This window comes from Centropristis striata, chromosome 8, assembly GCF_030273125.1.
Source record: "Centropristis striata isolate RG_2023a ecotype Rhode Island chromosome 8, C.striata_1.0, whole genome shotgun sequence".
Lineage (NCBI taxonomy): Eukaryota > Metazoa > Chordata > Actinopteri > Perciformes > Serranidae > Centropristis > Centropristis striata.
The window spans coordinates 24,075,910-24,103,555 of record NC_081524.1 but is presented as its reverse complement, the minus strand read 5'-3'; the positions used below and the strand labels follow the sequence as shown (position 1 = coordinate 24,103,555).

Here is a 27,646-nt window from a genome sequence, read left to right as displayed (position 1 = left end):
AATAAAGTGATTGCGACAGAAATGTCACATTTAGGCTTTCTTTTTTCTAATAGAACATTTGTTAACCTATAAGCAGTTCAGAGAGGTTGTCTCCAAAAACCACAATTTTACAGAGATTTTTGTCTTTTTTTTCATTCTCACACTTTAAAGGCATTGAGTAATCATCTCATGTTTGTCCTCCAAGAGTTTTTTTGTGTGTGTACTTCTTTTAAGCCTCTGCGCTGCAAAGTGTCGGTTTCATGAGAAGCAGTTTCAGTGCTTTCAGTGTTAAAGAGTGAGTTCACTTCCCAATTTAGAGAGCGAGAGAGAGAGAGAGAGAGAGAGAGAGAGAGAGAGAGAGAGAGAGAGAGAGGAAAAAAACTTGTCATCCGGTTATGGTCTGTGAGCAAAAAATTGTAACTGCAATGGTTTGCGCCATAGAGCCAATGCACCCCTGCATGCATTGAAGTGACGCTAGAAGGCTAAATTTACTGCAACATTTACAAAAACGACTAAATGACAAAGAGCGCGAGGCTGCTGCAATGGACTGTACGATAAAGGTACGTGTTCTTGTTTTTAACGCTCTTGCTGCTGCTGGTGAAAATGACAGGCGGCCACCCACAGCAGCCCTGAGTCTGCTGAGTGAGAGAGTCGAGGCGGTGATGCGAGCTCCCCACTCTTTCCTTCTTGTACAAAATTTCCTCTTCCTTCCCGTTCGTGGTTGTATGTCGGCTCTATAATAACACAACTAACCACTACATCTTTACACTCAGATAAAAACACTAATTGGTGGCCGGTTATACGCGTAAAAAAAAGGGATTTCCAAACGCGTTTCGGGCTTTTTTCTTTTTCTTCCAAGTTCTGTATTTAATGGGAGCTTAGCCCGAATTGTATCCACTGAACAGCAATAGAAAATAGCGCACGGAGAGGGAAATTACTTTACAAACTTTAACGAAGATTGAGTTAATGAACGGATGCTGGACTTTAATGGTGCGCGCAAGGCAGGTGTCCCTGAAGGCGCCATGGACCAACTTGGATACAGCGAGAGGCCGTTTTATAACGAGCAGGAGGATCCATTTCCATCAGATCACTGGTATTTCACATTTCATACCTTTACAGCTGTTAATCTTGTCCAGGCCAGCACTTCCTATCTTCTATAAAACGCAGAAATAAAGGCCTTCACGTCAGGACTTAAAATCGAAAAGCACTTTTTGTCTCAGTTTGTCTCTGTTTCAGAGTTGGACCCTGAAAACGGATTATTGCGCAAAGAAAGAAAAGGCAAACAACTGAACTCGTTAACGCAGACTAAAATACTACTAACATTCATGTTTTTCTTGACGAATGTGTAACTAATATTGGCTGTATGTTTTTATTTTTATTATTTCTACAGTTAAATATTCTTGTAATCTTCTGAGAAAATGTTTCCATGACTTCGACGCAATATTAACACCCACAATCCTAAACTGTTTTACACGATTTATTTTCACGAATTATTTGATATTTCAACACAAGGATTAATGTCTGACTCAGCTAATGGTAAAACTAGAATAAAAATGGGCCTCGGTAGATTGGGGAACTAATATTTCCATGTTTACTAATGCATTTCTGACGGTTAAGTCAATCGAGTTACATTATTTTTCGTTGTGATATATAAAAAAGAGGAATTACAGGGTTGGGTTGCACTCATTTAAATGTCAGTTTCTTCACTACTTATTTTAAAGTGGCTGCCTTTAAGTCTAACACACATTTCCCTGGGGACAAATAGTGATTTTGTATATTGAGAGAAGAAAAATAAGAAAATGCTGAAACCACATGTAAATCATTCATTAAGCAAGTTAATCTTTTATTGTTTAGGCTGTATTTGGGTTATTTTTGGGGTGTTTAGATGCTGATACACACGCAGGATTCTTCTAAATTCTTCAGATAATTATTCCCCTGCACTGTGTCGCAGCAGATTGTGTGTTTGAGGTTATTTTCAGTATAATTTATGGCTGCAAACGGGAGCACTTGTCAGGTGTCGTTATCTGAACTCAGCAGGCTTCCTGTCTCAAACCTCAGACTTTCCGCACACGTTTCCGCTCCGTGGACTAGAAAAAAAATGTCGAAAAGGGGCAACAAAGCCTCCTCAGAAAGAAACGAAGTGGACGAAGTGAGGCGTTGCATTGTTTGAACGCCACACTGTCCGCTCACACTGCAGGCTGGAGGCCTGCAGAGGCCTACAGAGGCCTGCGCGCTGCCAGGCTCCGAGCTGTCAAAACCGCACTGTTGTTTGTGGAGCACGAAGCGCAGCTGCTCAGGCCTTTGCAAAATCAGCTTGCTTCAACTTTTACTTCTGCTTTCTGCCACTTGCCTCAGACACGGCAAGCACAGAGGGCTGTGCCTTTGCACAACTTGATCTCTGACCTGTTATTGTAGGCGACACCTTGTTTTGTGAGAGTTCAATCCTCCCAGAGCCCTGCAGGATATCACAACCATCTAAGATTAGTTTAATCAACATGTCAAAGTATGTAAGCTATTTGGGTCTGCCCTTAATGTAAAAAAAACCCCCCAACTTATTTATTGCAAATGTAATTTTAAAAAAATGCTGATGTATTGACAAATCTTTGTTTGTTTTAACGAGCAACCTTTTCGTTTTACAAACAAAAGTTTTTGATTTGCATCATGTATTAATGACAAATGTATTCAAGTTGCAGTTTTTTGTGCAACAGTTTTTAATTGCAGTGTTGATAGTTTTGCTCTCAAACCCATTTTTTATGGCAGTGTGTCAATTTTTATTGTATATTAAAGACAAAAATAACTCCATGCAGCTGTAAGTACAGTATTTAGCTCTAAAATGTAAAATACTACTTGTGACTTCACACAAAATCTCAATCAATAACAACAACAAAAACCCAAATGTTTTAGTATGAAAAAAAGACCATTATTGACACGAGGATTGTTTATCAGATGATAATGGGACCAAAATATGGCATCAAATCAGCTATTTTAACACTTCCCAAATAAAGAAAGTCCAAATCAGACTTTGAATATAAATCGTATAATTGGTGCATGCAGCAAAGTAGTTGTTAACCACATCCTTGGTTGCATTTTAGAGCAGTGGTTCCCAAACTTTTTGGCTTGTGGCCTCTTTAAAACAAAGCAATGTTTCCTTGTCACAGGTACACATTCACTTGTTGTGACCAATTTTCCCCTTGTTATATTTGAATACTTTTACTCCCGAGATGTGAAATGACACATTAATTCACAAGAAAGGAAGAAAATTTTAAAATTTCCAGAAATGTACTGTATTATTTTACTTTTTTTCTACATTAAGTACAAATGCCATAAATAAGGTAAAATATTTTTTATTAAAAATATTAAGCATAAATTCAAGTTGAAATCTGTAAATTAATATAAGGGGATATAATAGATGAAAATGTTAAATTACAGTGGATTTTTATTAAAAAAACACACAACACTGTGCTGAATGTAAAATTAAGGTAACTTCATGTTTTCTTACAAGAATCTTTAAATTCAACGCAAAAAATGTTAAAAGATATCACTAAAAAAAAAGCAGCAAAAAGTCACACTAGCAGTCATATTAAAGTAAAATACAAATATTTATGGTATATTATCCATATTTTTAAAGAAATCATCTGGGGAAAAACAACAGAAAAACAGTAAACACCCAAAAGTTATTTAACAATCTTTATTTTTTTTACAGTGTTTATTTCACCCGCCACCTGGTTTCAGGCTACCAACACTGAAACCATAAGCAGATTAATCGATTAGATGATTGACAGAAAATCGATTATTTGCAGCAATTTTGAAAATTGATCCATCATAAATTTTTCAAGCTAAAAATAAATGGCTCAAATTTCTCAAAAGAGAGAAAAGTTTGCTTTTCTGTATATAACATTGTGGTAAACAGGTTATTTTTGCTTTTAAAAAGAATAAATAAACAAAATAAAACATTTAATTATGTTAACTTTGCCTCCGGATTCATTTTCTCTGTTTTCAGATGTTTTACATACCAAGTAACTACTCTTAACTAGCAGCCCTAGTTACCAGAAGTAGTTCCTAAAATAATCTCTAGCCAGGCAAAATAAGGTCACTTAAACCGCTGCTCCACCCACATCAAGAATAAACTCATATGTTATATATATTATAGTAGGGCTGGGCAATATATCGAACTTATACCGATACGGTGACGCAAGACATAGTCTTTATATAGGTGTCCTGGTTTTAAAGGCTGCTTTACAGTAAAGTGATGTTATATTCCAGCTTAGTCATTATACCCACATTACTGATGATTCTTCATCAAAAATGTATAAATATTTTGTGAAAGCAAACAATCAACCATATAATACTGTCACATTATATCGAGGTACTGCAGGACTTATTGCTGCACTAATGGCTCTTACTGCACTATACCTTGATTGTTTGCTTTTTTCTTCCTGTAAATTGCTTTGGATAAAAGCGTCTGCTAAATGACTAAATGTAAATGTAAATGTACTTGAACTGTACCAACACCTCCCATGTCAGATTCACAACGTGACTATCAGTTGGTGGCATATAACCAAGTACATTTACTCAAGTACAGTTTTGAGGTACTGGTACTTTACGTGAGTACTTCCACATATGTAACGTCAAACTTGTACTTAACTAAATTTTAGAGGCAAATATTGTACTTTTTACTGCACTAAATATCTGGCAGCTTTAGTTACTTTTCAAGTCGAGATTTAACATGAAAAACATGAAATTTTTTTAATGAACTGCATGTTTATAAATAAAACCCCATAAAAGTATGTTAAGGAGTTCAAATGAGCCTTATCTCAACAACAGTAAAACGCTGATAACATCAACGCATTAAAAATAATAAATACAATTATTAGAATATAATAACAATCTCATTGGGTTCATTCTGCAAAACGAGTACTTTTATTTTTGATACTTTAAGTACATTTTAATGCTTTTGTGCTTTTACTTAAGTTTTGAATGCAGGACTTTTACTTGTAGCGGAGTAATATCACAGTGTGGTTTTAGTACTTTTACTAAAGTAAAGGATCTGAATACTTCTTCCACCACTGATAACCATCAACTCAAACTATCTCATTGAGGGTGTGTCATAGTGTAAACTTTTTATTATAATTCTCTTAGATGCAGTTTACAAGCCCCAGGTGGTGGTGTGGTTAGAACTGGAGTTTTTAAAGAAGTTAAAACTATTCATCTAAAGTTATGAAGATGGAAGAAGTATGAACGTCCATGTCGTAAACATCACGCTCTGAGCTCTCGGTTTGGGCAAGACCGCATGATGCAACCTGCAAAGCTGCTGACTTAACGTCAAGTCAAAAGTTTCGGTGCAGGACTTTGTGCCCTTACAGCAAGTGAAAAGTGTTTACTATCAAACTTGAACACAGCCGGTGTGCATTTTAGGACACGGAGGCTCTAGCACAGCGTCAGCCCCGAGAAGGTCGTGTTTTTAAAAGTTGTTTTGTGTGACTGAGCAACGGGCTGAAAACACACTGAACAGGAAGTCAGTTGTGGCATCAGCGGTCAGGCCGCATTTTGGTATATTTGTATCAGTGTGCAGAGGAGAGAGAGACAGAAAGAGGGAGAGAGAGAGAGAGAGAGAGAGGCAGAAAGGGATAGAGACAGAGAGAGAAAGGGAGAGAGAGAGAGAGAGAGAGAGAGAGAGAGAAAGAGAGAGAGAGAGGGGGGGGGCAGAAAGGGATAGAGAGAGAGAGAGAGAGAGAAAGAGAGAGAGAGAGAGAAAGAAGGAGAGAGAGAAAGAAAGAGAGAGAGAGAGAGACAGAGAGAGAGAGAGAGAGACAGAAAGAGGGAGAGCACAAGGGGAAGATAAAGAAAGAGCGGGAGTGCGAGTTTGTGGTTGTCAAAGCATGAGCTTGTCACTAAATGTACAAAACTGAATGTGTCGAGTGGCTGTGAGTCACGATAACATCAACAGTTTTGAGAGTTGAGCACAAAAAGCTTTTAAAAAAATCATCTGAAACCACGACCTTAAAACTATTCACCGTCAAGTCTTCTCATGAGAATTTGCTGTCAGTAGCCCGTTCTATCGGCCAACTGTTTCACTTCTGCACAGAGAAAAAGGGCCTCGGAAGGCACTCGGCGTGTGAGAGGAAGAGTGGGGGAGAGAGGACAACACGACAGAAGTAAAAACAAAGCGACCAGCTGAAGGAGAAGAAAACAGCGAGTGTGGTCAAAACAAAGCTAAGGCGGACAATATGAAGTCCTGCGAAACACTTAAAAAAAAACCTGTTCTTCTGTTTTTCAAAATTATTCAAACTTTTATGCAAAATTAGGTATCGGTAGCCTTTAATTTGTAGGACTGTCCTCTTAGTTGATTAATTGGGCTCTTTGGTCTCAGTCGACCAACATTTCCTTTGTTTATAAGTCATATTTTTATGCTTTTTTTTACGCTGAATTACACTCAAGTATATCACTGGTAAACACAAGATTTAAAGTGGGGTGTTGTGGAGAAACTGTCGGTGAAAATTCAACTAATTGATTAGTTGACACAATTGCATGAAGATGAGTCGACTCAGGATTTCTTCACTTGAAGACAGCCTTGTGGCTTACAACAAATTCTTCCATTTCAATTCATTTACAGTGTTTAACATTAACTTTTACAGGGGAATTCCACTGATTTAACACATCAAAGTGTGTCCACAGGTCTCAAGTGCCATTGTGTTGAACCTTCCTTTCAAAAAAAAAAATAAAAAATTTAAAACTTTTGGTAATGAGTTGGAATTAAATTGGCTCGGAAGGCGTAACGGACAATGGGATGTGAAGGCCTGTCTCCCCGGGCTTTAAACATCTCACTGTTTTGTGAAATTGCACATTAACATATGTATGATTTCCAGGCCTACAAAAACCTTGCAGATCAATGTCTCTGTGGTTTCAGAAACACACACATTTTCTACTGGCTATTAGTTAGATAAAAAAATTAGTTTTCAGCGTGACAAAGATTATTTTAGCAGCCCATATCTATAACAGAGGACAAGTTAGCTGTTAATGAGCTACTGTTAACAACCTAAGTCACTTTAAGACATAATAGCATTCTGATTTATTCACATTCCACCAGTTGGTGCATCCTATCAAAATGCTTTAGCTCAACTTACAGAAATATAGTTAGCATCAAACTTAAATTTGGATGCATAACTTAAAATGATTGCTGCACATGTAAAGTTCCTGTGTCTTTAAATCAGGTAATATTTGTTAGATGCAAGTTCAAACAGCATGGGGTTGTTGTTTTTTTCTTTATTTAAACCCTCTACTTGCTCTGAAAACAAAATTAAAAAAGCGTTCAGCAGCCAAAGCTCCATGCAGCAGCAGGCTGCTGAAATCGCACTCACACTGACTTCTGTATCAGTTTGTCTGCAGCTTCGAGGAAATGCCAAACTGTGTGCCATGCATTAACGTGAGGTGTACAATGCTCGGGCAACAATTGAGCTATAAAAAAAACACACAGGCAAAAAAACCCCAAAAAGACCAAACAATGCGAGGCGGCACTTCAATCAAGGCGATACTCTTCTAGCTGTCCAGTGAACCTGGCCCCCTCTCCTCCTCTCAACACAGGCCTTTAGGGTTGTTTTCCAGCTTTAAAATGACCCACATTTTTACACCGTCCCCCCCTCCTCCACCATTTCCTCTCCCTTGGCCTGTGCCAAAAGGTTCCTCTGCACATGGCGGCCAGGTTTCCTGTAGGCCACTGAAAAAGCACGGCGCTGACGTACAAGGCCCAAAGACAATGCTCAACTCCTCTAAACAAACACGCACTTAGACTGCAGTGGCCACATCTCACATACACACACTTAATGTGAGCAGCAGACAGAACAACAGGTCCGGTGTTTGCCCTCCTGAGTGCGTGGGATGAAAGTGCCATCTCGGGGTGGTTTTGAGGCCTCGTTGTAGGTGCTGAGCACAGGAAGGACGGACTTAAATCTCGATTAGACTCCACCTTGAGCTAACACCCAACCCCCCCTTGCAACCCCAATCCTAACGACAAAATAAAACTGTGGTTAAGGTTACTGATGTTTAAGATTAGACAGCCTCCTCACTGCCTCAACAGTTTACTTATGATTTCACTTCTGAGTATTCCTAAGAGCTTTAAAGTTTTAATCAGTCAAAGACACTACAGGTGAATAAGGGAAAGGCTTTAACTAACATCAAACAGACTGCTTTTCTTAAATTTCATATGTGCTACTTTTTATATATTTTCAGGAAATAAATGTGATTGTCATTAAAGTAATTTTTTTTTTTTTTTTTATAACTCCATACATTAGAAAATAGTGTCAGTGTCAAAAAACCCACATATGAACAATCAAAATCCAGAAAGTAGATGGGAATAAAAATTTTTTAAAAAATTATGTATTTAAGTGCTACTGATGTGGGTATTTTCTGGTTCTGGTCTTTAAAGATAAGATCTGTAAAATTCCACACATTTTGCAAGACACTGGTAAATATGGTGGTAAAAAAACAACAACTAATCTAACCATGAAACTCTGCCAGCTGTTTATGTTTAAATATGCAAATGAGACATTATCGAATGCTTACTTTTTTCAATTTAGAAGAAACCTACAGACACAAATAGACAAAGTTAATTAAAATAAACACCTAAAAGTGTATTCGGGCTGTTTTCTTTTCCACTAGTCTGAATGAAAACAGCTTATGAAAGCAAAATAACCCAAAATGAGAATGAAGTTTTTGCCTGGCAAGCTTTTTTTCCTATTTTTTTTTTGTTAAAAAATAAATCATGTGACCGTAAGAGTTATTGATGACAGTATTATCTAGAATGATAAAGAGAGATATTCAAAACTCCCTCTGTAAAAACCTTTAACTCTGGCGTTATCCAGAGTTCAGATATCTGTTCTGCAAAAGTAGCACATATTTAACAAGATATTCCCTGGTTGCATATTTAAATCTAGACCCTTTCACCTGAAGTGTCTCCCCTTAAAGTCTGTAAGTCCTCCTACAGCTCTTAAAGATAACATGGCTGTAGTTGTGTTCACTGTGGTGGAATAAACAGAGTCTGCACGTGGAAAAAGACAGTTTCCACAGGTTGTGACCCGACACATTAATGGCAGACACTGACCGCTGCTGCTCTGTTGGACAGGAAGCGCTGTCCGTGGTGAGTGAGGATCAGCCCATATTCGAGCCGCCCTACGCCGCAGTGCACATGAAGGCCGAGATGACGTCGCCCAGCGGGTTCAGCCAGGCCTCCAAGCAGAGTCCCGAGCCCACCGAGCCGGAGTGGGCGGCGCAGAATCCTGGGAAAAGAGCCGAACACGTCAATGGAACCAGGTGAGTCAGGACGGGCCGAGGCCACAGGGGAGCACAGGTTCCCGGATTGTCTCACTCCAGATTTGTCACGCTGCAAGTCAACATCTGGGTTTTTCCAGAGACAAAAAAATGTTTATTGTTGTCTTACCAAAAGCAAGCCTTTGTTGTTTTCCATTACCATCCATCACAGGTGGAGATGTGGTCATATATTTTAATTAACTGATCGTATTTCGCCAGGGGTGGAAAGTTACTGGGTATATTTACTAATTTTGAGCTTCTTATCCTTTGGGTATTTCCATGTAATGCTGCTTTACACTCCACTACAAAACAGGGAGAAGTGCTGCATTTTTTAAAAACTCCACTACATTTAAGTATGTTTCCAGAATAAGGTTTTATGTAGAAAAACCTGCAATGAGCTTCTTAAATATCATTGAATATTTAAGATCAGAGGAGTTCTTCCTAGCCTTACTGACCAAAAAAATATAAAATAAAACTTGGGATCACTTGTCAGGTTTTCGGAGATGTTAGAGGTTCAAATGGTCCAATGTTTTACCAAAAAAGAGAAAGAAAATAAGAATACTAGACCGGCACTGCTACACTAGTGTGTTGAATTAGTGTTGAACCCCTCAGTTCATTTTTGATGTGTGACTGAGTGGCACATGAAAGTTGGGGTGAAGCTTGGTCCATTTTCAACAGTGGTGGAATGTAACCAAGTACATTAACTCAGGTACTGTGCTTAAGAACAATTTTGAGGTACTTTTACTTAACTTGAGTATTTCCACATATGTAACTTTATACTTCTACTCCACTTCATTTAGCCGACAGCTTTAGTTACTTTTCAAGTCGAGATTTAACATAAAACATGATCAAATTAAAGTGATTACGCATGTTTATAAATTAAACCACTTAAAAGTTTATTAAGTAGTTCAAGCCCTCCATTGACAGCAGTAAAACGCTGTCAATGGATGCAATTATATATTTAGAATATATAAAACAATCTGAGTGGGTCTATTCTGCATAACAAGTGCTTTTACTTTTTGATACTTTGAGTACATTTTGATGCTGATATTTTTGTACTTTTACTGAAGTAAGTTTTGAATGCAGGACTTTTACTTGTAGTAAAGTAATATCACAGTGTGGCATTAGTACTTTTACTTAAGTAAGGAGATCTGAATACTTCTTCCACCACTGATAGCAAATGGCAGCCGGGTTACAAACTTTCTCAAATGACAGCTAAACAGTCACTAAAATGTTTTTCTATATCCGACGCAGTAACAGAATCTTGATTTATATTCTATCAGCGCTGCCTTGTCGACATTTTGATTTGAGTTTTTTTTTTTAGTTGCTCTGGACGACAGTCATCGTATTAAACCTGACCCATCCCGACAGATTTAAGTGGACCAGACGCATCAGAGCAAATAAAACATGAGCTTGGCAGATTGGTCCCCATGCTGTGTCACAATTTTTTTTTTGTTCTCTACTCTTATTACGCATCTCAGATTTACCTGGTGACCATAATAAAGCAGCTACAACAGTAAATGCTACAGGCCTATAAATACAATATAAGAATAATGTATCATGTTTCTGCAGAGGGAGTAATACTTTTGCCTGATTCTGTACTTTCACCAAAGTAGGATTTGGAATTGAGTATTTTAAACATTGTTGTGATGGCTCTTTATAAGTCCTTAAGCAAATCACCTGACTGCTGCTATATGGAAGTTTTTTTTTCTGAGAGTTTGTGAGGTTCAAACTATAAATGTTCAACTCTTTATAGACCTTTTCATTGGAACTGTGTTGGTGTGAAAGAGTTCTTGGCTAAATTTATCTCCAGTCAGCTACAGGTATTCACAAACACTGCAAGAGGAAATAAACTTGCATCAAGTAGAAGCTGTGAAATCTATTGCCAAATGAGCAGCAACTGTAAATATCACATTATTTAAAGCGATAGTTCTTAAAGCTGGATAAATGGAAATGTACCAACAGTGAGCAACCTTTACAGTTTTATAAAATGTTTTTGACCAATAAAAAAAGCCTCTGTACTCTTCTCATCTGTCTGCTCTAGCCGCGAGTCCCCTGTGGACTGCAGCGTCACCAAACGCTCCAGACACATGAGCAACGACGGGGCCCAGATGCCGTACCAGGCCTCCTACCCGGAGCCTCGCATCAGCCCCCAGACGGCCACGCCACCCAGCACCACGGAGGAGAAGAGGGTCATAGTGCCGGCAGGTGAGCAGAGTCACACAACTTCACTCACCCTCCATCCTCACACAAGGCCGACGCCATCACAAGGCGCTTTCCCAAGAGCTGGCACGCACTATGCTTGTGCAATATCAATAACTGAAACCAGCAGCACCAACAACAAACACTGCTCTCCAAAGCCACAGCCAAACTCAACATCTTTTTAACCCTGATATCATGCCCGACCAGAAAACCTGTCAAAAAAAGTGTATCACATTACTGACTTTTCTTTTTTTAGACGTACAAAAAGGATTTTCATAAACCCGAAATTGACATCAAGATATTAACTTTCTTGATGGTTAAAACTGTCAATACTCCGTTTTTCCGAGATAGAGACAGATACCATCTATGGGAAAAATATTTCACCTTTTTAATTTTGCTCCTGTCCCCTTCACTAACATGGAGGCAGGGTTTATAACTCATACTGCAGCCTGCCACCAGGGGGAGAGCCGGATGTTTTGGCTGTCTAGCTTTACATACAGTCTACAATGTAAAAACATGTCCATCTCTAAATAATTATACATCTATAAGTGTTTATGTCTCATGTCTTCTTCTGGACATAATGCAAAAAAATAAATTCAAATAGTTTGAAGCAATGTGTTTTTTGTTTTTTTTAGAATTAATACTCTAACATTATTTTTACAGCCCTATTGCTGGCTACCTTCAGTATAAACTAACTTATTGACCGATACGCAGCTTGTTGTGGACTCTCTGAGATTAAGTTTAGCACTAACAACCAAATGTGCAGTGGAGTAATATGAAGCATGGCGAACCAGCCGCGAAAAGAGTAAAATATCTCGACATCATTGAGAATACATCATGCATACACTCTTGTCACAGCGTAGGAAAATGTTTGCTGTAACTAGATGAATGACAACTTTGCTTAGCTCCTTTGTCATCAGCTCCCCACTAATAACTGTACTATTAACTACCATTTTGTTATGTACCAGCCAAATGACCAGGGTGAACAGTCCTTTCCAACATCCTTTCTCTTCTTATTGTATTTTTATGTTCATGGCATCTGTTGACAATAAGAGAAGTATAGAATAACGCCAGCCTTATTCTCAAAACTAGAAAAGTAAATAAAATACAATTTTTGAGACCGATGCCGATACTGACCGATATAATTTATTTTAAGATGGAATGAAAATTGAAATGTGGATTGTTCACCAATCTTTCACCACTCTGCAAAGGTTCCCATAGAGCTTCTTTATCAAACATAAAAAATAATATACCATACATTATGCAAGCATTGTATAACATTGTCAGCCAATTATATAAATAACTGAGAAAATAAAGCAATAAGAATAAAATAAACATAATTACTGTTCAGTTTCAGGCAATTGAGGACCATTTAATTTTTAAAAAAAGCTAACAATTTCTAAATCACGCCAAGCAACACTTTCTGCGTGTATCGGGCTCTACTTAAAACATACGAGATAGATAGTTGAATATGAACGTGACAACAAAACAGGAAGGATGTGTCATCATTTTACAGACATTCAAGGTAACATTCATCCAAAAACACTTGAGTTCAAGTCAAAGTCAGAACGCTTTAATTGCTAATTTGCTGTGTGTTTAAGCGGAGTTGCCTCATGTTTGGTAGAAACCAACTTTTGCTGCAGCTGAATTGTGAGCAGTGGATTTCCCTTTTTCTTTGCAGGGGAAAATCAGTGACATACAACTCAGAGTAGAGACAGTGATGCGTCACCACTATCTGAATCGTCAGAGTCAAGGTTTAGACAAGCTACCGTCCAAACATTTCATCCTCGCTATGAATCACTGGCCCGACCGAACTAAAAACTAACCCGATGACATATTTTACGTTTTCTCTCTCTTACAGTTCCCATACTGTAATCAGCCCTTTGAGACTCACTATATAAAAAGTTCAAAGCAGCATGTTTCGGTGACTCAGTCTGTCTGGAGGGATCCCACCTCAGACGGTGCTCTAGGGACGTGCAGTATAAGATTTAAAACTCAGCTCTGTGGAATCCAACGAGATTGGTCAATGAGTCACCAGCGCTGACTTATTCTGCTTCATAATACGCGGATGTTGCATCACAGTGGCATGTGTTGACCAAGGACAATCAGGGCAGGAGGGTGTGGTGGCCTCTGTTTACGGCGACAGCGAATGCCTAATATTACAGGCAATTTACAGTCATTGTTTGCTACTGGAAGTGAGCTTACCTTCCTGAAACAGACTTGCGATATATTTTAGAGCTATAACAACACATTGAGATCAATTTCAAACTAATTTTTTAGTTGTTAAAAGTTTCTATAGGATGAAAAACTATAAAAACCAATAAATATATTTATATTTAACGTTTTTATATTTCATAATGTGTTTGGGCAATGTGAAGAATTTACTTAGATTTAGTACTGGAGCAACATCTTCTGATGTTATCATAAAGAATAGCAGAAATGTAAAACTCTCAGCCTCGTCTTATCAGCATTTTTGCAATGCTGATAGGATCTTGCCTTTATCTTCAAGCAAACATTAACAGTTTTTTAGTTTCTACCTGCAGACACTGAATTACAAGAACAGAGATTATAAAGATGAAAAGAAAATCAAATGTGTTGATAAGAAAAACTAATCTGGGCAGTTATACGTTTCTAAAATAAGATGTTTGATGTTGCAAATTAGTAAATAGACATACTTGATAAAAGATAGGGTTGAAATGGGATGTATTACAGCGGAATGTTATCAAAGTGTAATATGCAATAAGACAGCAACTTAAATAAATATTTTAACATTTTTTTAATTTTAAAGAGAAATTACGATGTACAAAACGTTCCCCAAAATGATAAAATAAAAACACACAAAAAAATAAAATAATATACAAGACAGGAGCACTTTAACGGCATCTATTTAAAATAAAAAAACATCACATTTAATGCTTTTTATGACTATTAAAAGACTACCCATTCCATGTCAGAACGCACATTAGGGCTGGAAAATACTTTTTACATCAATTTCAATGTGAATATTTATTTATTCAAGCAAAAGTTGAAATATTATCAAAATTTTTAATGTAATAAACTGTCTCCCCCTGTTAATGCTATCCACACATATGAAACAAAACCTCTAATAACTTATTTTATCAGCTTTTAATTGCAATTAGCTAGTAATAAAATATTACTGTCCAGTCCTGGTGCACATCAACACGTACAGAGGTGTCAAAACCACAGAAATAACAACTTTAAGCTGAAGGCCCCTGGGGCTGTTTCCAGCTCAGCATTATCGGTAATTATTTGTTTACTTCCTGTTACCCTCAGGGAAATTGACAGAGCAGGTGGTGGCCACACACACAGTTAGCTACAATAAAATGAGAAAAACACAAATTTAACAATTGTATGTGCTCGTGTGATTTCGGAACATTTCACAGTTTAGGGCCTTTCATAATTAAAAAAAAAAGAATTTAAAAATCATATTCAGTGCCTTTTTTTTTACAGTTTAAAAAATATATTTTTGAACAGCTCACATAAAGAAAAAAGGTAGTTTGATTAAACTAGGCCAGGTTTTTATAGTGAGTATAGCCAACCGACCACCAACTTCACAAACAGCATCAGAATCACAAGTACCACAACAGGTACTCATGACGGAGTAGTATCTAGTGTTACTCATGCACTTCCTACAAACAAATCGTGTTTGCCTAAGGCCTCTTCTACAGTAAATTGCTGCATGCCTTTTAATGCAATCTAATAATTTCATGCATAACATCAGTCCCAGGGGCCATGTTTCTGCAGAAAACAGTATGCTCACTTTGAATACTTTTGGCTGATGATAAACAATCCTACAACTTCTTCCATTGCTGCTTTGTGGAAGTTTTTTTCAGTGTTATATTTGACGTATAAAAATTCAACCCTCAGTGGGATCAACCAGCTACAGCGGGCAGTTAATAGGTGTAAATATTTGATACCAACTACGTAAAAACTAGCTTGCATGGTGATACTTAAATCTCCGCCTAATAAACACTAACTAGGTTACTTTTGAACCAATCAGCTGATGCAGCTGGCTCCAGGTTACCACCAGTCTACTCTTCTCAGGTGTTTTCATTTGAATCATACTGCTGTGAAACAGTTTGGGACTAAACTCGACTCCTGTCAGTTACAAATACTGCAAGATAAAATAAACTCTTAAAATATTTTTAGTAAGAAAAACAACAGAACAGCATCAAAGACCAGATAATCTGTCCAAACATGTCATAGCTACAGTTATCTACATGTTTTCATCCAACAAAAAGCAGCAGATTTAGTATTAAGTACCGCAGCTACAAGTCATGTATATGAAGAGTACATTAAAAAGTTACATAACAATAATAGTTTAACTACAAAAAAGTTCAGTTTTACAATTACTTTTAGTCTTTCTATATTTTTTTTACTATTAAAAGTTTAACTGTTGGACACAACATGTCACAGAAAAGCACTTGAAGCTGGAGGCTTGCACAGTGGACCACATTTTACCAAAAAAAAAAAAATAGAAAAACCTGCACGTGTTAAACTCAGGTTTAAGGTGAGCACAGAAACTCTCCTTCAGCACATGAATGTGAATTTAAAGTCTGCACAAAGATTATTCTGTACAGTGAAGGTGAAGAAACAATAAGGAGAACACATTTTTTGGAGAGGAGTTGGACACTGGAAATCCATGACATAAATGCTCCAACTTTGACCAAAGTATTTATGATCATTTGTGTAAGACACCTCTCCCTGCAGCTTCTACAACCTTCTGTATGGGCCTTTTCTAAAGACACAGTTGCATCCATTTTATTTAAAAAAACAAACATATGTTAAACTATCGCCAGCTAAAATATAATTTACTCTTATAAAGAAATCCCTCAAACAAGGTGAGACGTTGTGATATAAATCAGTGTCCAGAGTATCTGTTCCTGATGAGTTTTCTGCTTGTGCTGACAGATCCGGAGGTCTGGACACAGGACCACGTGCGGCAGTGGCTGGACTGGGCCATCAAGGAGTACGTCCTGGAGGAGGTGGACGTCGTGCTTTTCCAGGCGCTGGACGGCAAGGCCCTGTGCAAGATGACTAAAGACGACATGATGCGTCTCACGTCGGCCTACAACGCCGACATCCTGCTCTCGCACCTCAATTACCTCCGGCAGAGTAAGGCTCGCCTCATGCCTGAGATCTCCCTCTCCCTCTCTCTCTCTCCAGCTGATAACATTGTTCGCCGCTCGTCGCCTGTCTGATTTCAACAATGGAATTTTTTTTTCATTGTTCTGTGGCCACAAATATTTGTACCTGTATGTAAACAGGACCAAAAATAAAAGAGAAAGATATGTAGCGCTAAATGACAAACAGTTAACGGATCACTGAAAAAGGACACAAGTTTGCTGTGCCACTTTCTCAAATGTGAGAATTTGATGCTTTTTATCGTAACAAAGTCAAATACTTTGAACTGTTTAGCAAAGGTAGTACAGCCCGACTGATACGGAATATATGAGGTTGATACTGATTTTAAAAGGAAAATAAATAAATTACAGATAACATATGATGGCCAATATAGTGAATTTTGAGCAGAAATTAAAAAAGATCTTTTGTATGTTTTTATTGGACCCATTTTTCACAGACATGCCTGGGCATTTTTATACTATAGTGAAATTACTGACACTTGACTTTCAAGTTATTGCCGTAAAAAAAAAAGATATAAATACATATACATACATATACATATACATACACATACATATGAATCTGTTGGATCTTTTTTTAGAATGACATCATTTTGTTAACACCCAAACTCCACCTGGGTATTAAAGTCAATCAAGGAAGTAGGCAAAATATTAGAAACACCTTATCTGTTTCATTCTGAAGAGTCAGCTTTTTCAAAATCAACATGGCTCAGTTCAAAATTGTGTTTCAAAACAAAACTTCTCATCTCTTCTGACATGATTTTGACATCAGATGATTTGCTACCACTACACCTCATAGTGATGTTTTCTGTTAAGACGCCATCATTTGAGGCTGATTTTTTTTCAAGTTGTAAAGAGTGTATGTTCAGCTTTTTAAGAGAAGAATTCAAACACTTCAAGCAAAGTCACATCACTTCTAAATTAATAAAGTAAACAGAATAATTTCATACCATCGTAATTAATGTATTTATATATACGTTTATTGGCACGTTTCTTTATTTTACCAGCTGATTATATCAACTGATTGCATGTTCTGATTATTATTTACTGTTTGTTTACTTTACCAGCTGTTTATATTACTTTTGTTTTGATCATGATTATTCATAGTAATTTTCAGAGAAAAGGATTGCGGTTATCTAGCAATTAGACAATAAATATTACAGAATTATTCCATTTTAAACTTTAAAAAAATGTTCCGTCACAGAGGAGACAGATTACAGTCATGGAACCACCCTTTTTCTTCAGTTTATTGTTAATTTTAATGCCTGGTACAACTAAAGGTACATTTGACAAATATAAAAAAATAGCTCATAAGAGTTTAATTTAAGAGCTGATATCTAGCCATTTTCTATAGTTTTCTTGATAATCAAAATCATTTAAGAAAACCATGGAAAATGTCTAGATATCAGCTTTTAAATTAAACTCTTATGAGCTATTTTTCATTATATGTGTCCAAACAAATGTACCTTTAGTTGTACCAGCCATTAAAATGAACAAGAAACAAGAAAACAATGGTGGTCTAATACTTTTTCCATGACTGTATGTTAAAAATTCAAGCTCTCTTTCAGGATTAGATTTAGATTTAAACGTTTAACTAAAAACATAATGGTTCAAATTAAGCATTTTCCAAACTTTCAAGACTTTGAAAAAACCCAATAAACACATTTTTTCTGTCCTCATGTAGTGATCACTGTTCCGCTTTGCTGAAACACAGGTTTCCTGTATTTAGCACACAGTGTCGTCATGATTTCTGATTCTTGCTGCATTACATAATTTTGCAGTGTTATTGCTTCTGCAAACCAGTGTTACAAGTGCAGCTAAAGAAGCCAGTCACCATGTTCTAGTCTTGGTTTTCAAGGTAACATTGCGAAATAATGACAGCAAAATCTTACAATACAGCCTTACAGAGCAACAGCAACACCATAAACTCAAAAGTCCAAATCATCATGTTTCTCTTGAAAGGATTTTGTTGTTGATTATTATTTATTTCAAGACACTACTCATGACAAATTCTACGCTGGTATGACTGATTTTTTGTTGTAATCTTGACTTTTCTATTTTTTGGTGTTTGCTTCAGGTAGCCCTACGTTCTCGTACTCCACAACTCCCACCAACACGACACCGCCACAACAACCCCGACTACAGGTGAAAGCAGGTGAGATCACCCGCCGCTCTCCGTCAACACTTCAACAGTTTCATCTGAATAAAATATTAACTACTGATTATGGCGGCTTTAAAATTGGTGAAGCCATATAAAAGGGAAGTTGTAAGTTTGTCACAGTTGATCAAGTTTGTAGTTGTTGTTTTTTGCAAGCAGATGTACCCAATTATATGTACAGTGCTTAAAACATTTAGACCACCTGTCATAAAAACAAGAAGACTAATATTTTAGAAATATTTCAAAAGCTTGTTTAAAACTAAAATGTTATTTGTTTTGCAAATAAACTGAATTTACCTTTTTATAGCCAGATTTGAGGCGACTCACTGGACTTCTCTGAGAAGTCAGAAATGAATCAAGCAGTACATTCAACCACGAAAACACATTTTTCTGTTCAGGAATGCAAGTAAATAACTATAATTTGACATCTTTATCAAGAAAAAATAATGTGCTTTACTATTTTTACAGTTTTGTGAAACAGTACATTTGAAAATTCCTTGATAATTATATTTCAGCATTAAAATATAATTTCAGTTAAAGAGCTTACTGGTGTATTAACCACTACAGAAAAAAATTAAAAAAAATAATTTTCTTAATTACTAATGCTGTTAATTTAGGCCAGTGGTCTCATACATTTGTTAAGCACTGTATGTAAGTCATTCACTGGTGCACTTTTCTTGCAGCAAATACTTCATTAGGACATTTTAAGTACTTTTTGCTGATAATACCTCATTCCATTATCAGTTAAAAAGACTTCTCCCAGCATGATTTAAATACATGATAAAAAAACAAAACAGTATTTTTCTGAAAGAAACATTTTCTTTCAGTATTTCCTGTTTCATTGCCACCACTTCCCATTAGTCATATCGTTCAGATCTGGGCGAGTGTTTCTGGAGTGAATCAAAACTCACAATTCAGGGTCACACTCTTAAACCCATCACAAAAAAAAGGAGAAAACGTCTTGAATGATTTAGGGATTTAAAAATAATGTGTTGAGTTTCAGAACAGTGTAACATAGTTTCAGGAGTCAAAAAAGGTTCCTTGGCACCACACTGGCCTCAGTTGACAAAACTTTGATGAGTCCAAAACTCAACAGCCAGTTTCAGACAGGAAACAGCTGCACCGGCGCAGGAAATGGGGGGTATGGGTCCTGCTCCTGGGACACAATTCACAATCTTGTGGCAACAGGGGTGGCCCGGACAAAAGAAACTTTGGGTCATCTTCAGACCCCCGACTCTTATCGTGTTGGTCTCCATTTACTGACTTCCTTCCCACTATAGCTGAGATGCCCCAATGTCCACTTCAAACCCTTTTTAAGCCACGTGCCAGTTAAAGTCTAGTCTCATCCTTGTTGTTTTTGTGTGTCTGCAGAGAGTTTTGAGGAGATCAGCTGCAGGAACAGCTGGCCGGCAAGCACCATGAGTGCCGTGCCAAAAGGTATGACAAAATAAAACCCAAGGATTATATTAAACTGAAGATCCTGATACATTTTTCATGCATGAGCTGCTATAAATAAGTTATTTCATTCATTTGTAGGTCCCACCATGGAGCACCAACACAGCTCACGGGTTACAGAGCCTGCTCCGAGAATTGTACAAGGTATGAAGGCCACTTATAAATATTTTCACATTCATTAAACATGGCTCTTTAAGGCACTATAAACTCACATGGTGCTGGAGCAATGCTCAATGCTACTGAGATGTATAAGCAATTCCAATTAACATCCCAAAGTTTAAAAAAGACTGCTTTAATTATAAGGAGATATGTACCCAAGTTATTATAGTAAACGAAAACTAGACTTGGGGAAAAAAAAGGGTAACAGAGTTTAAAAAAAAATTAAAAAAACTGAACTGAAACTGTATTGTGTGGTAACTAAAACTAACTCAAATTATAGTGAAAATGTCCTTTGATGTCATCTGTCAATTTTTTTCATACAAGAAGCATTGGTAAATATGTTTATTGAGACTGGGATGTCTACACGACTATGTGAGTCGATTGCCTTTCAAAAAGTTCAACACTTCACTCGAACCAAAATTCAAAACACCCGGAGCTGCAAGAGTTAATAACCTTATTGGGGAGGTGATTGAGAAGGCAAAGGAAATAAAGGCAACAATTATTATTGTGACCTTTTTGAATCTCACACCCAACAAGTACCCCATTACAACAAAACTAAAAATAATAACTAAACTAAAACTAGAGAACTCACAAAAAAACCTAATTAAAACTAAATCAATTTGAAAACAAAAATCCACAACAAAACCAAAACTAATGAAAAATCCTAAACTATTATAACCTTGACATGCACACAAGAATACGTTTACAACCATGCTAACTGTTCTGGGGCTAATTGGAATAAACTAAACGGTGGTGGTATTAAATTAAAAGTTAAGAGATTATTTTAGCAGCAATTAATCCTCCAAACTATTCAAACACAGACTATTTGTTCAGTTCAGGTCTTTATTGTCCCTCGAGGGGAAATTTGCTTTACAGAGGGCAAAAAGAAAAACACAAGACAACATAAGGAGGACATGGGACATTAATCATAGTTACCGCAAACAACCAACATACATTAAAAGTAAAAGTATCAAGCCATTGAAATAGTAGTCTGCTAGTAAAGTGCTGCTGAGCAGTGCAATCAATAGTGTAATTTAAGTGCATTTATTGCACTTGGAACAAAGGAAAGTTTAAACCCATTGGTTTTTACCCTGGGGGACCTGTATCTCCTCACCCAGAAGGGAGAAGAATTAATTCCTCCAAGAGCGGGTGGTCAGAGCTGGCCAGGATCAACCGTGCCCTCCGCAAAACTTGTCTGTCATAGATGTCTGCTGCATGCCAATTATTTGGCTGGCTACTTTAACAATACTGAACAAACGATGTTTGTTTTGCACTGAGAGGTTCCCATACCAAGAAATTAAACAAAAGGTTAAAATGGACTCAATAAAAGATTTATAAAATAATGCCATCAGTGTCTAGTCCACATTAAAAGTATTCAGTCTACGCAAAAAATAGTCTCTGCAGGCCCTTTTTGCAGATTGCAAATGTATTAAGGTCATGGGATAGGTTCTTATCGACCACTGTTCCCAGGGACTTGTAGCACTCAAGCGTCTCAACAAGTGAGCCCACGTTTATAGCAGGGAAGGTTGAGTGGGAGATTTCCTCAAGTCGGTGGTCATATCTTTAGTTTTGTGAACATTTAACTTCAGAAAGTGGTTGTCACATTTGGGACTATTTGGCTTAACTATTTTTCCATGATATTCTAATTTATTGAGATGCACCTGTAAATGGATGTAACTACCAGAAGAGATAGTTACATTGGTGATAGGGCTGCACAATTTGGAAATATCTAATTGCTATTATTGTAACTGATATTAATGTTGCAATGTGATTCAGGCCATTTTTTAATCATTCTTCTCATAAAATGATCACAGTGAGATTCTTGCTAGGATCTATACAACAAAGATTTTGCTTATTATAAAAAAAAAAAAATGGCAACTTCCTGTGAATTTTGATATTGCACTAGTCAATGACATGATGTCATGAGAAACATTTAAGGGACAGACAAACTGACCATTAGATGACAGACAATTAGCTGTATTGACGTAAATGCCACAATAGCATGGATAAATTATATAAAAGTGTAAATAGTGTGGTAATGAGTTGGAATTAAGTTGGTTAAGAAGCTGGAACACAGAGTTGGGTGATAATTTGTACTTTATGCTTTTTAAACAAATAAAACCTGATCAATTTTGACCGGAGAGGACAAAGGTTGTTGTGGTTGTTGTGACGTTTGGTACAGATTCATCAGGCTTTAGGTTCACCTTACAGGCTTTTCACAAAGTTGTCCATGTTTTATCAACAGTGCAGGACTATGCATTACTTATATTCAGCCTTGCTGCAACCACACTTCTATAACTCCAGGAAACACAGCTTGGAATCCCAGAACGAGTTAACCCATCAGTGGAGAGTGACATGTTTCGATTGCATAATTTCATGAGGAAAAGATGTTTTATTGAATCTTGAAGACACTTAACATGAAAATAAAGGAGGATCTGCAAACATTGCAAAACTAACATCCACAAGAAGATGAAAAATAATATGCTTTTTCTTCCTTACAGACCCGTATCAGACATTAGGGCCTATTAGCAGTCGACTATCCAACCCAGGTAAGAATCTAAACCACCGCAAGATAAACCAACAAGGATGACACAAATGAGGCCTTTACACTGTCTGCTTTGGCAACATGAGAGAAAAGCAAGCAAGGGCTAGCAACACATGCACTTACTTTTCCAAAAATGGAGTAAACATCAAGCAATACCTGTTGTGTCAGCAGAATTGCATCATGCTTACACTGAGACGAAATCTGGCTTCCCTCTCACCAAAATGACTGTTTGCCCTGCTGTTTCCTCACAGAAGGCCAAGCCCTCAGCTCATCCAAGAACCGAACAGGCAAACAAAGTCCATACAAGCTCCCTGACCCCAGCGCTCACAGGCCTGTGGGTAGGTTCTGCCCTGATGTCTTTCCTTTCCTCTAAGCCACACAGTGAAAAGGTCACATTTGGTGGGAAAATGTTAGATAAGTGTCGTAAAACGACTAAGAAAGAATCCCATCGACAACAAAACTAAAGTACTTTGTAAAAAGAAAAAAGAAAAACTGAGGAGCTGTCCAAGGTCCTGGAAAAACTGGATGCACCGGATGGAGTTGAAATTTATCTTTCCCTATTTATTGAAAACTCTAATGCAAATTTTAAAGGCTACCTGGTGCCCAGGCTTTATATCTACTAACTAATCCTTCAAAATGTTTCAATATTGCATAAAAGTTTCAGAGCTACTACTAGTAACTAGTCTCTTTGTGATCTAACTAATGAAATCAGCACCCGATTCATCAACTCTTCCTCTCGTCTACTCCTCCCAGGTTCGGGGCAGATCCAGCTGTGGCAGTTCCTGCTGGAGCTGTTGACCGACAGCAACAACGCCGGCATCATCACCTGGGAGGGCACCAACGGAGAGTTCAAGATGACTGACCCAGACGAGGTGGCAAAGCGCTGGGGCGAGCGCAAGAGCAAGCCCAACATGAACTATGACAAGCTGAGCCGCGCACTGCGCTACTACTACGACAAAAACATCATGACCAAGGTGCACGGCAAGCGCTACGCTTACAAGTTTGACTTCCAAGGCATCCAGCAGGCGCACCAGAATCACTCAGCGGAAGGGGGGATAGTCAAGTACCAGAATGAGATGTCTTACGTCCAGCCTTACCACAGCCACCAGCCCAAAATGAACTTCATGGGGGGTCATCCTGCACCGATGCCCGTCTCCCCTGGCAACTTTTTTGGTCCTCCGTCAACGTACTGGAACTCACCCAACAGCCCCATCTATCCTGGGTCCGCCATGACCAGACATCCCGCCACCCACTCCCACCTGAGCTCGTACTACTGAGGACGATGCATGTCACACCTTAACAAAATAACACGAGAGAGGAACCAAAACATGCTCGAAAACACATTCACTCCATCCAGGATGCACCCGAGCTGAACCCTGTCTGAAATGAAGGTGATATGACGCTACGGTCTGTTTTTATAAAGGGCATTATGGTGTCGTCTTTGTCACAATCCTTCCTAAAAATGGACAAAAAGTTATGATGAAATCACCTGTGAGGAATGGAAAGGATCGTTATTGTACTCCTCCCAAGATTTTTTATAAATATACCGATGACACACTGTATTAACTGTTATTCAGATGTTATGAAACCAAGTTTTATTTTGTAAGTACCTTTGATTTGTACCTGTTGTAAAGACCAGTCATAGCCTTTACTGTGTGAGTAGCATAACGGTTGTTTCTCTTCATAGGTCGAAACTGCAGTTATCACATTCAATGACCTGACATTTGTAATAGAGAAATTGTACAGAATGATGATTATGTAGCAATATACTCATGATGTAAAGCTAATAAATGATGCTTGTATCTAAAAAAAAATTGGCTCCTGGGAGTTTAATAATTTACAGATTTCGTATTGAAACTTGACTTTTTAAAAAGGTTTTTGTGTCTTTTTGTTAACTGATAAAATGCTTTACAAGTTTGCTCTTTGTGAGAGGAAAAGTTAAGAGGTTTTTGGATATGCGCTCTTTTTGCTTTCTTGTGGAAGACAGACAAAAAAGATTGCTACCAGGCTCATATTTTTCTGTTCCATGTTAAGCTGTAGCTGAAAAAAGGTTAGCTTAGCACAAAAACTGAAAACAGGGAAAACAGCTACTTAAGTAACAAAATAAGTATTAAACTATTCCTTTAAAAAGAGGACTGCTGCAGGCTAAATATTTTTGACAATTAAAGGCATTTCAGTTTCACAGCTGAAACATCTGTCTCGACGTTGTGATGATAAAGAGAACATCTGCATTGAAAAAACAAACATCAGCATCTAGATTAATGCTTTCAGCTTTTTACGAGTCATATAATGAGCCACCTGGACTGAAGTTATCACTGTGCTTTATTTGTCAAAATCAAAGATGTCTTCAAATATTGTGCGAGGTTCTGTGACCTCCTCCTCCTTCTCCTCCTCCTCTACAACAGCAGAGCCCTTCATCTGCTCCTCACCCTCCTCCTCAACCCATATCACTCCTGCACCTCCAAACGGCCACTCCAACTCCTTCACTGTGTTCTCCGGCTTACCCGTTAGAGTCACTGTTACCGCTTCAGGCTGTGAAGTCGACGTCCATTCAGTCACCTCTCTGGTCGTTTCTGATAGTAGTGGTGGTGGTGCTGCTGTTGTTGTTGTTGTTGTAGTTGTTGTTGTTGTTGTTGTTGTGGTGGTGGTGGTTGTTGTTTTCCTTGTTCTTAATGTTGTGGGGGAGACCGTCTTCCTCTTTGGGGCAGCAGTGGGTTTCACTTTCGGCTTTATAGTCCACGGCTTGCTGCTAATTACTTTGGTTGCTGCAACAAAAACGAAAAAATTAAGACAATGCTTGTTTGTAGGTTTTAATCTTTTTTTCTTTCTACAGCATTATTAGAAAAAAAGGGGAGCCATGACTCACCTGTGGAGGCAGCAGAGCTACAGTTGGAGTCGCAGCAGGTGCACACCGAGGTAGAAGCATAGAGCTCAACCCATCTGCGAAAAACAGTGATGAAGAGTTGATCCCGTTTGTGTCAAGGATTCTACAGCACATTTGAACTTTATTTTTCTCATTCTTTGATTTATTGAAGCAACAGAGGAAAAAAGCTAACCTTCTAGCTTTTGTGTCGTAGTTGCAGGACTTGGCTGTAGGCGTGGGAACAGAACTGCCAACAGACATGGAGCAGTGCATGTAGAGTTGCTGCAAGACATTATAGGATTGTAGTTTGAACAGTCAACTAGAAGAAGAGAAATTTGCTCAGGTAATTAATGAAAGCATTTTTGCTCACCTGGCCTGTCATTCCCGTGAACAAGAAGGCATCCACAGAGAATCTCACAGCATTGTTTTTGTATGGGATGAATCTGGAGCGACTGTTCTTGCTCTCAACCATACACCTTTATCAGAGAGAGATAAAAACCTAACCTTGAAATATGTGTTTTCTTTAAATACACATCCGTATCCTTTTTAAATAAAATAAGAATGACATGTTTGTGTGGGAGTGAGTGTTTATTACCCTAAGTTTTTTACAACTGGAAACTGAGGTTTGGAGGTGTGGGACTTCTCGGGAGTTGCGTAACACAAGTTGACGTACAGTCTTTCGTGCTGGGATATAGATGGAGCCTCGGCCTCAAAGTACATGGGCTTCCCGAGCACGTACTGATCGGATGGAGAAAGTCTTTCCCACTGAGCTGAAAGACAGAAAGAAGCTGTCAGACAACAGAACACGCTTCAAGACTCGTCCTATTTAATGCAGTCAAAACAAATACAGGTTTAAAAATGTAGTGTATTTAAAAAAAGATTTGCTTAATGAAATCCAAAGGCACATAAAACTGAGAAGGATTCTTCGAAAAACATTTATTTTATTAGGGATAAAAAGATAGTAACAATCTCCATTGTATTTTACAGGTGGGACCATCAAAGGGCAATTCATTGTCCAAGAGATTAAATGCATTGTTTCTTCAAATGTCAAACTCCAGCACTTTAACACTTTTGAGAGCCAGTCGAAATCAGTCGATAAGATAAAAAAAAAAAACGTTACCGTTTCGTGGCGTCAGAATGATTTTTGCTCTGTTCTTCATTGGTGTGAAGATCTTGCGCATCAGCAACTTTGGTTTGTAGCCAATTTTGTAGGAGTATAGATACCTAATGAGTTAGGCACATTGTTAAGATTAAAACTCATTTCTGGGTTATAAAGTTTAAAGACTTTTGTGCTTTTTGGTTGGGATCCAGTCTTACCTGTTATAATAACATGCAACAGGCAGGGTGAAAGGCGCTGTTCGCCTGATTGGTCCTTGGATCCTTGGTGGGTCATATTGTAGCATGTTTGAATAGGCCACCTGGTTATTAATTATCTAAAGAATAAAAAAAAAAAGGTTAGGGTAAGATTAGTTTACAATGTTAGCAGCTCTCTGTACTTAGACAAATCATTCCTTTGAGTTAAATACTGATTTTAACATGCTTACATACTGGCAGTGACCTTGCTAACAAAGAGATGGTCCAAGATTTTTCATGTTTAACTATAGATAAGTTGTAAATGTAAGCCTTTTAGTGGCTCTAGAGAAAAAGTGGAGAAAGGGAATACCCAAAACTGTTTGGATTCATTGTCCAAATATATAAGATAGTTATGGGTATCCCTATTAGTCGATTAGTCGACCAACTGGTTGTTTTGGTCTTAAACCAACTAAGATTTTTATTAGTAGCAATTAGTCTTAAAAGATTTAACATGTTGGTTTGCA

The 27,646-nt window shown here is 37.7% G+C and overlaps 2 protein-coding genes across 5 annotated transcripts in view; one reads left to right on the top strand and one right to left on the bottom strand.

The window, feature by feature from the left end:
• The first annotated feature begins 407 nt into the window (after positions 1-407).
• On the top strand, positions 408-24,780 carry fli1rs (Fli-1 proto-oncogene, ETS transcription factor-related sequence). Of its 3 annotated transcripts, none has more exons than XM_059338884.1 (10): positions 408-539; positions 9,098-9,285; positions 11,327-11,490; positions 16,417-16,620; positions 18,727-18,804; positions 20,179-20,244; positions 20,344-20,406; positions 22,923-22,970; positions 23,218-23,304; positions 23,720-24,780. In XM_059338884.1, exons 1-10 carry the CDS (start codon positions 522-524, stop codon positions 24,241-24,243), a joined length of 1,440 nt encoding a protein of 479 aa, XP_059194867.1. In that variant the 5' UTR covers positions 408-521; the 3' UTR covers positions 24,244-24,780. The 3 variants fall into 3 exon arrangements, with proteins under 3 accessions (XP_059194867.1, XP_059194870.1, XP_059194868.1); XM_059338885.1 differs by lacking the exon at positions 408-539 and adding an exon at positions 680-1,072; XM_059338887.1 differs by lacking the exon at positions 23,218-23,304.
• The window catches only part of LOC131976016 (zona pellucida sperm-binding protein 3-like), a 4,654-nt gene continuing 1,433 nt past the window's right edge, over positions 24,426-27,646 (bottom strand). The window contains exons 2-9 of one of the 2 annotated variants that reach the window (XM_059338883.1): positions 27,147-27,262; positions 26,950-27,053; positions 26,425-26,599; positions 26,200-26,305; positions 26,023-26,111; positions 25,833-25,906; positions 25,471-25,731; positions 24,426-24,683 (exon numbers count right to left, since the gene is read on the bottom strand). In XM_059338883.1, the coding sequence (XP_059194866.1) occupies positions 24,676-24,683; positions 25,471-25,731; positions 25,833-25,906; positions 26,023-26,111; positions 26,200-26,305; positions 26,425-26,599; positions 26,950-27,053; positions 27,147-27,262 (933 nt within the window). In that variant the 3' untranslated portion in view covers positions 24,426-24,675. Of the gene's footprint in view, positions 24,684-25,274; positions 25,732-25,832; positions 25,907-26,022; positions 26,112-26,199; positions 26,306-26,424; positions 26,600-26,949; positions 27,054-27,146; positions 27,263-27,646 lie in introns of those variants that run through there. The other variant, XM_059338882.1, reaches the window with a different exon arrangement.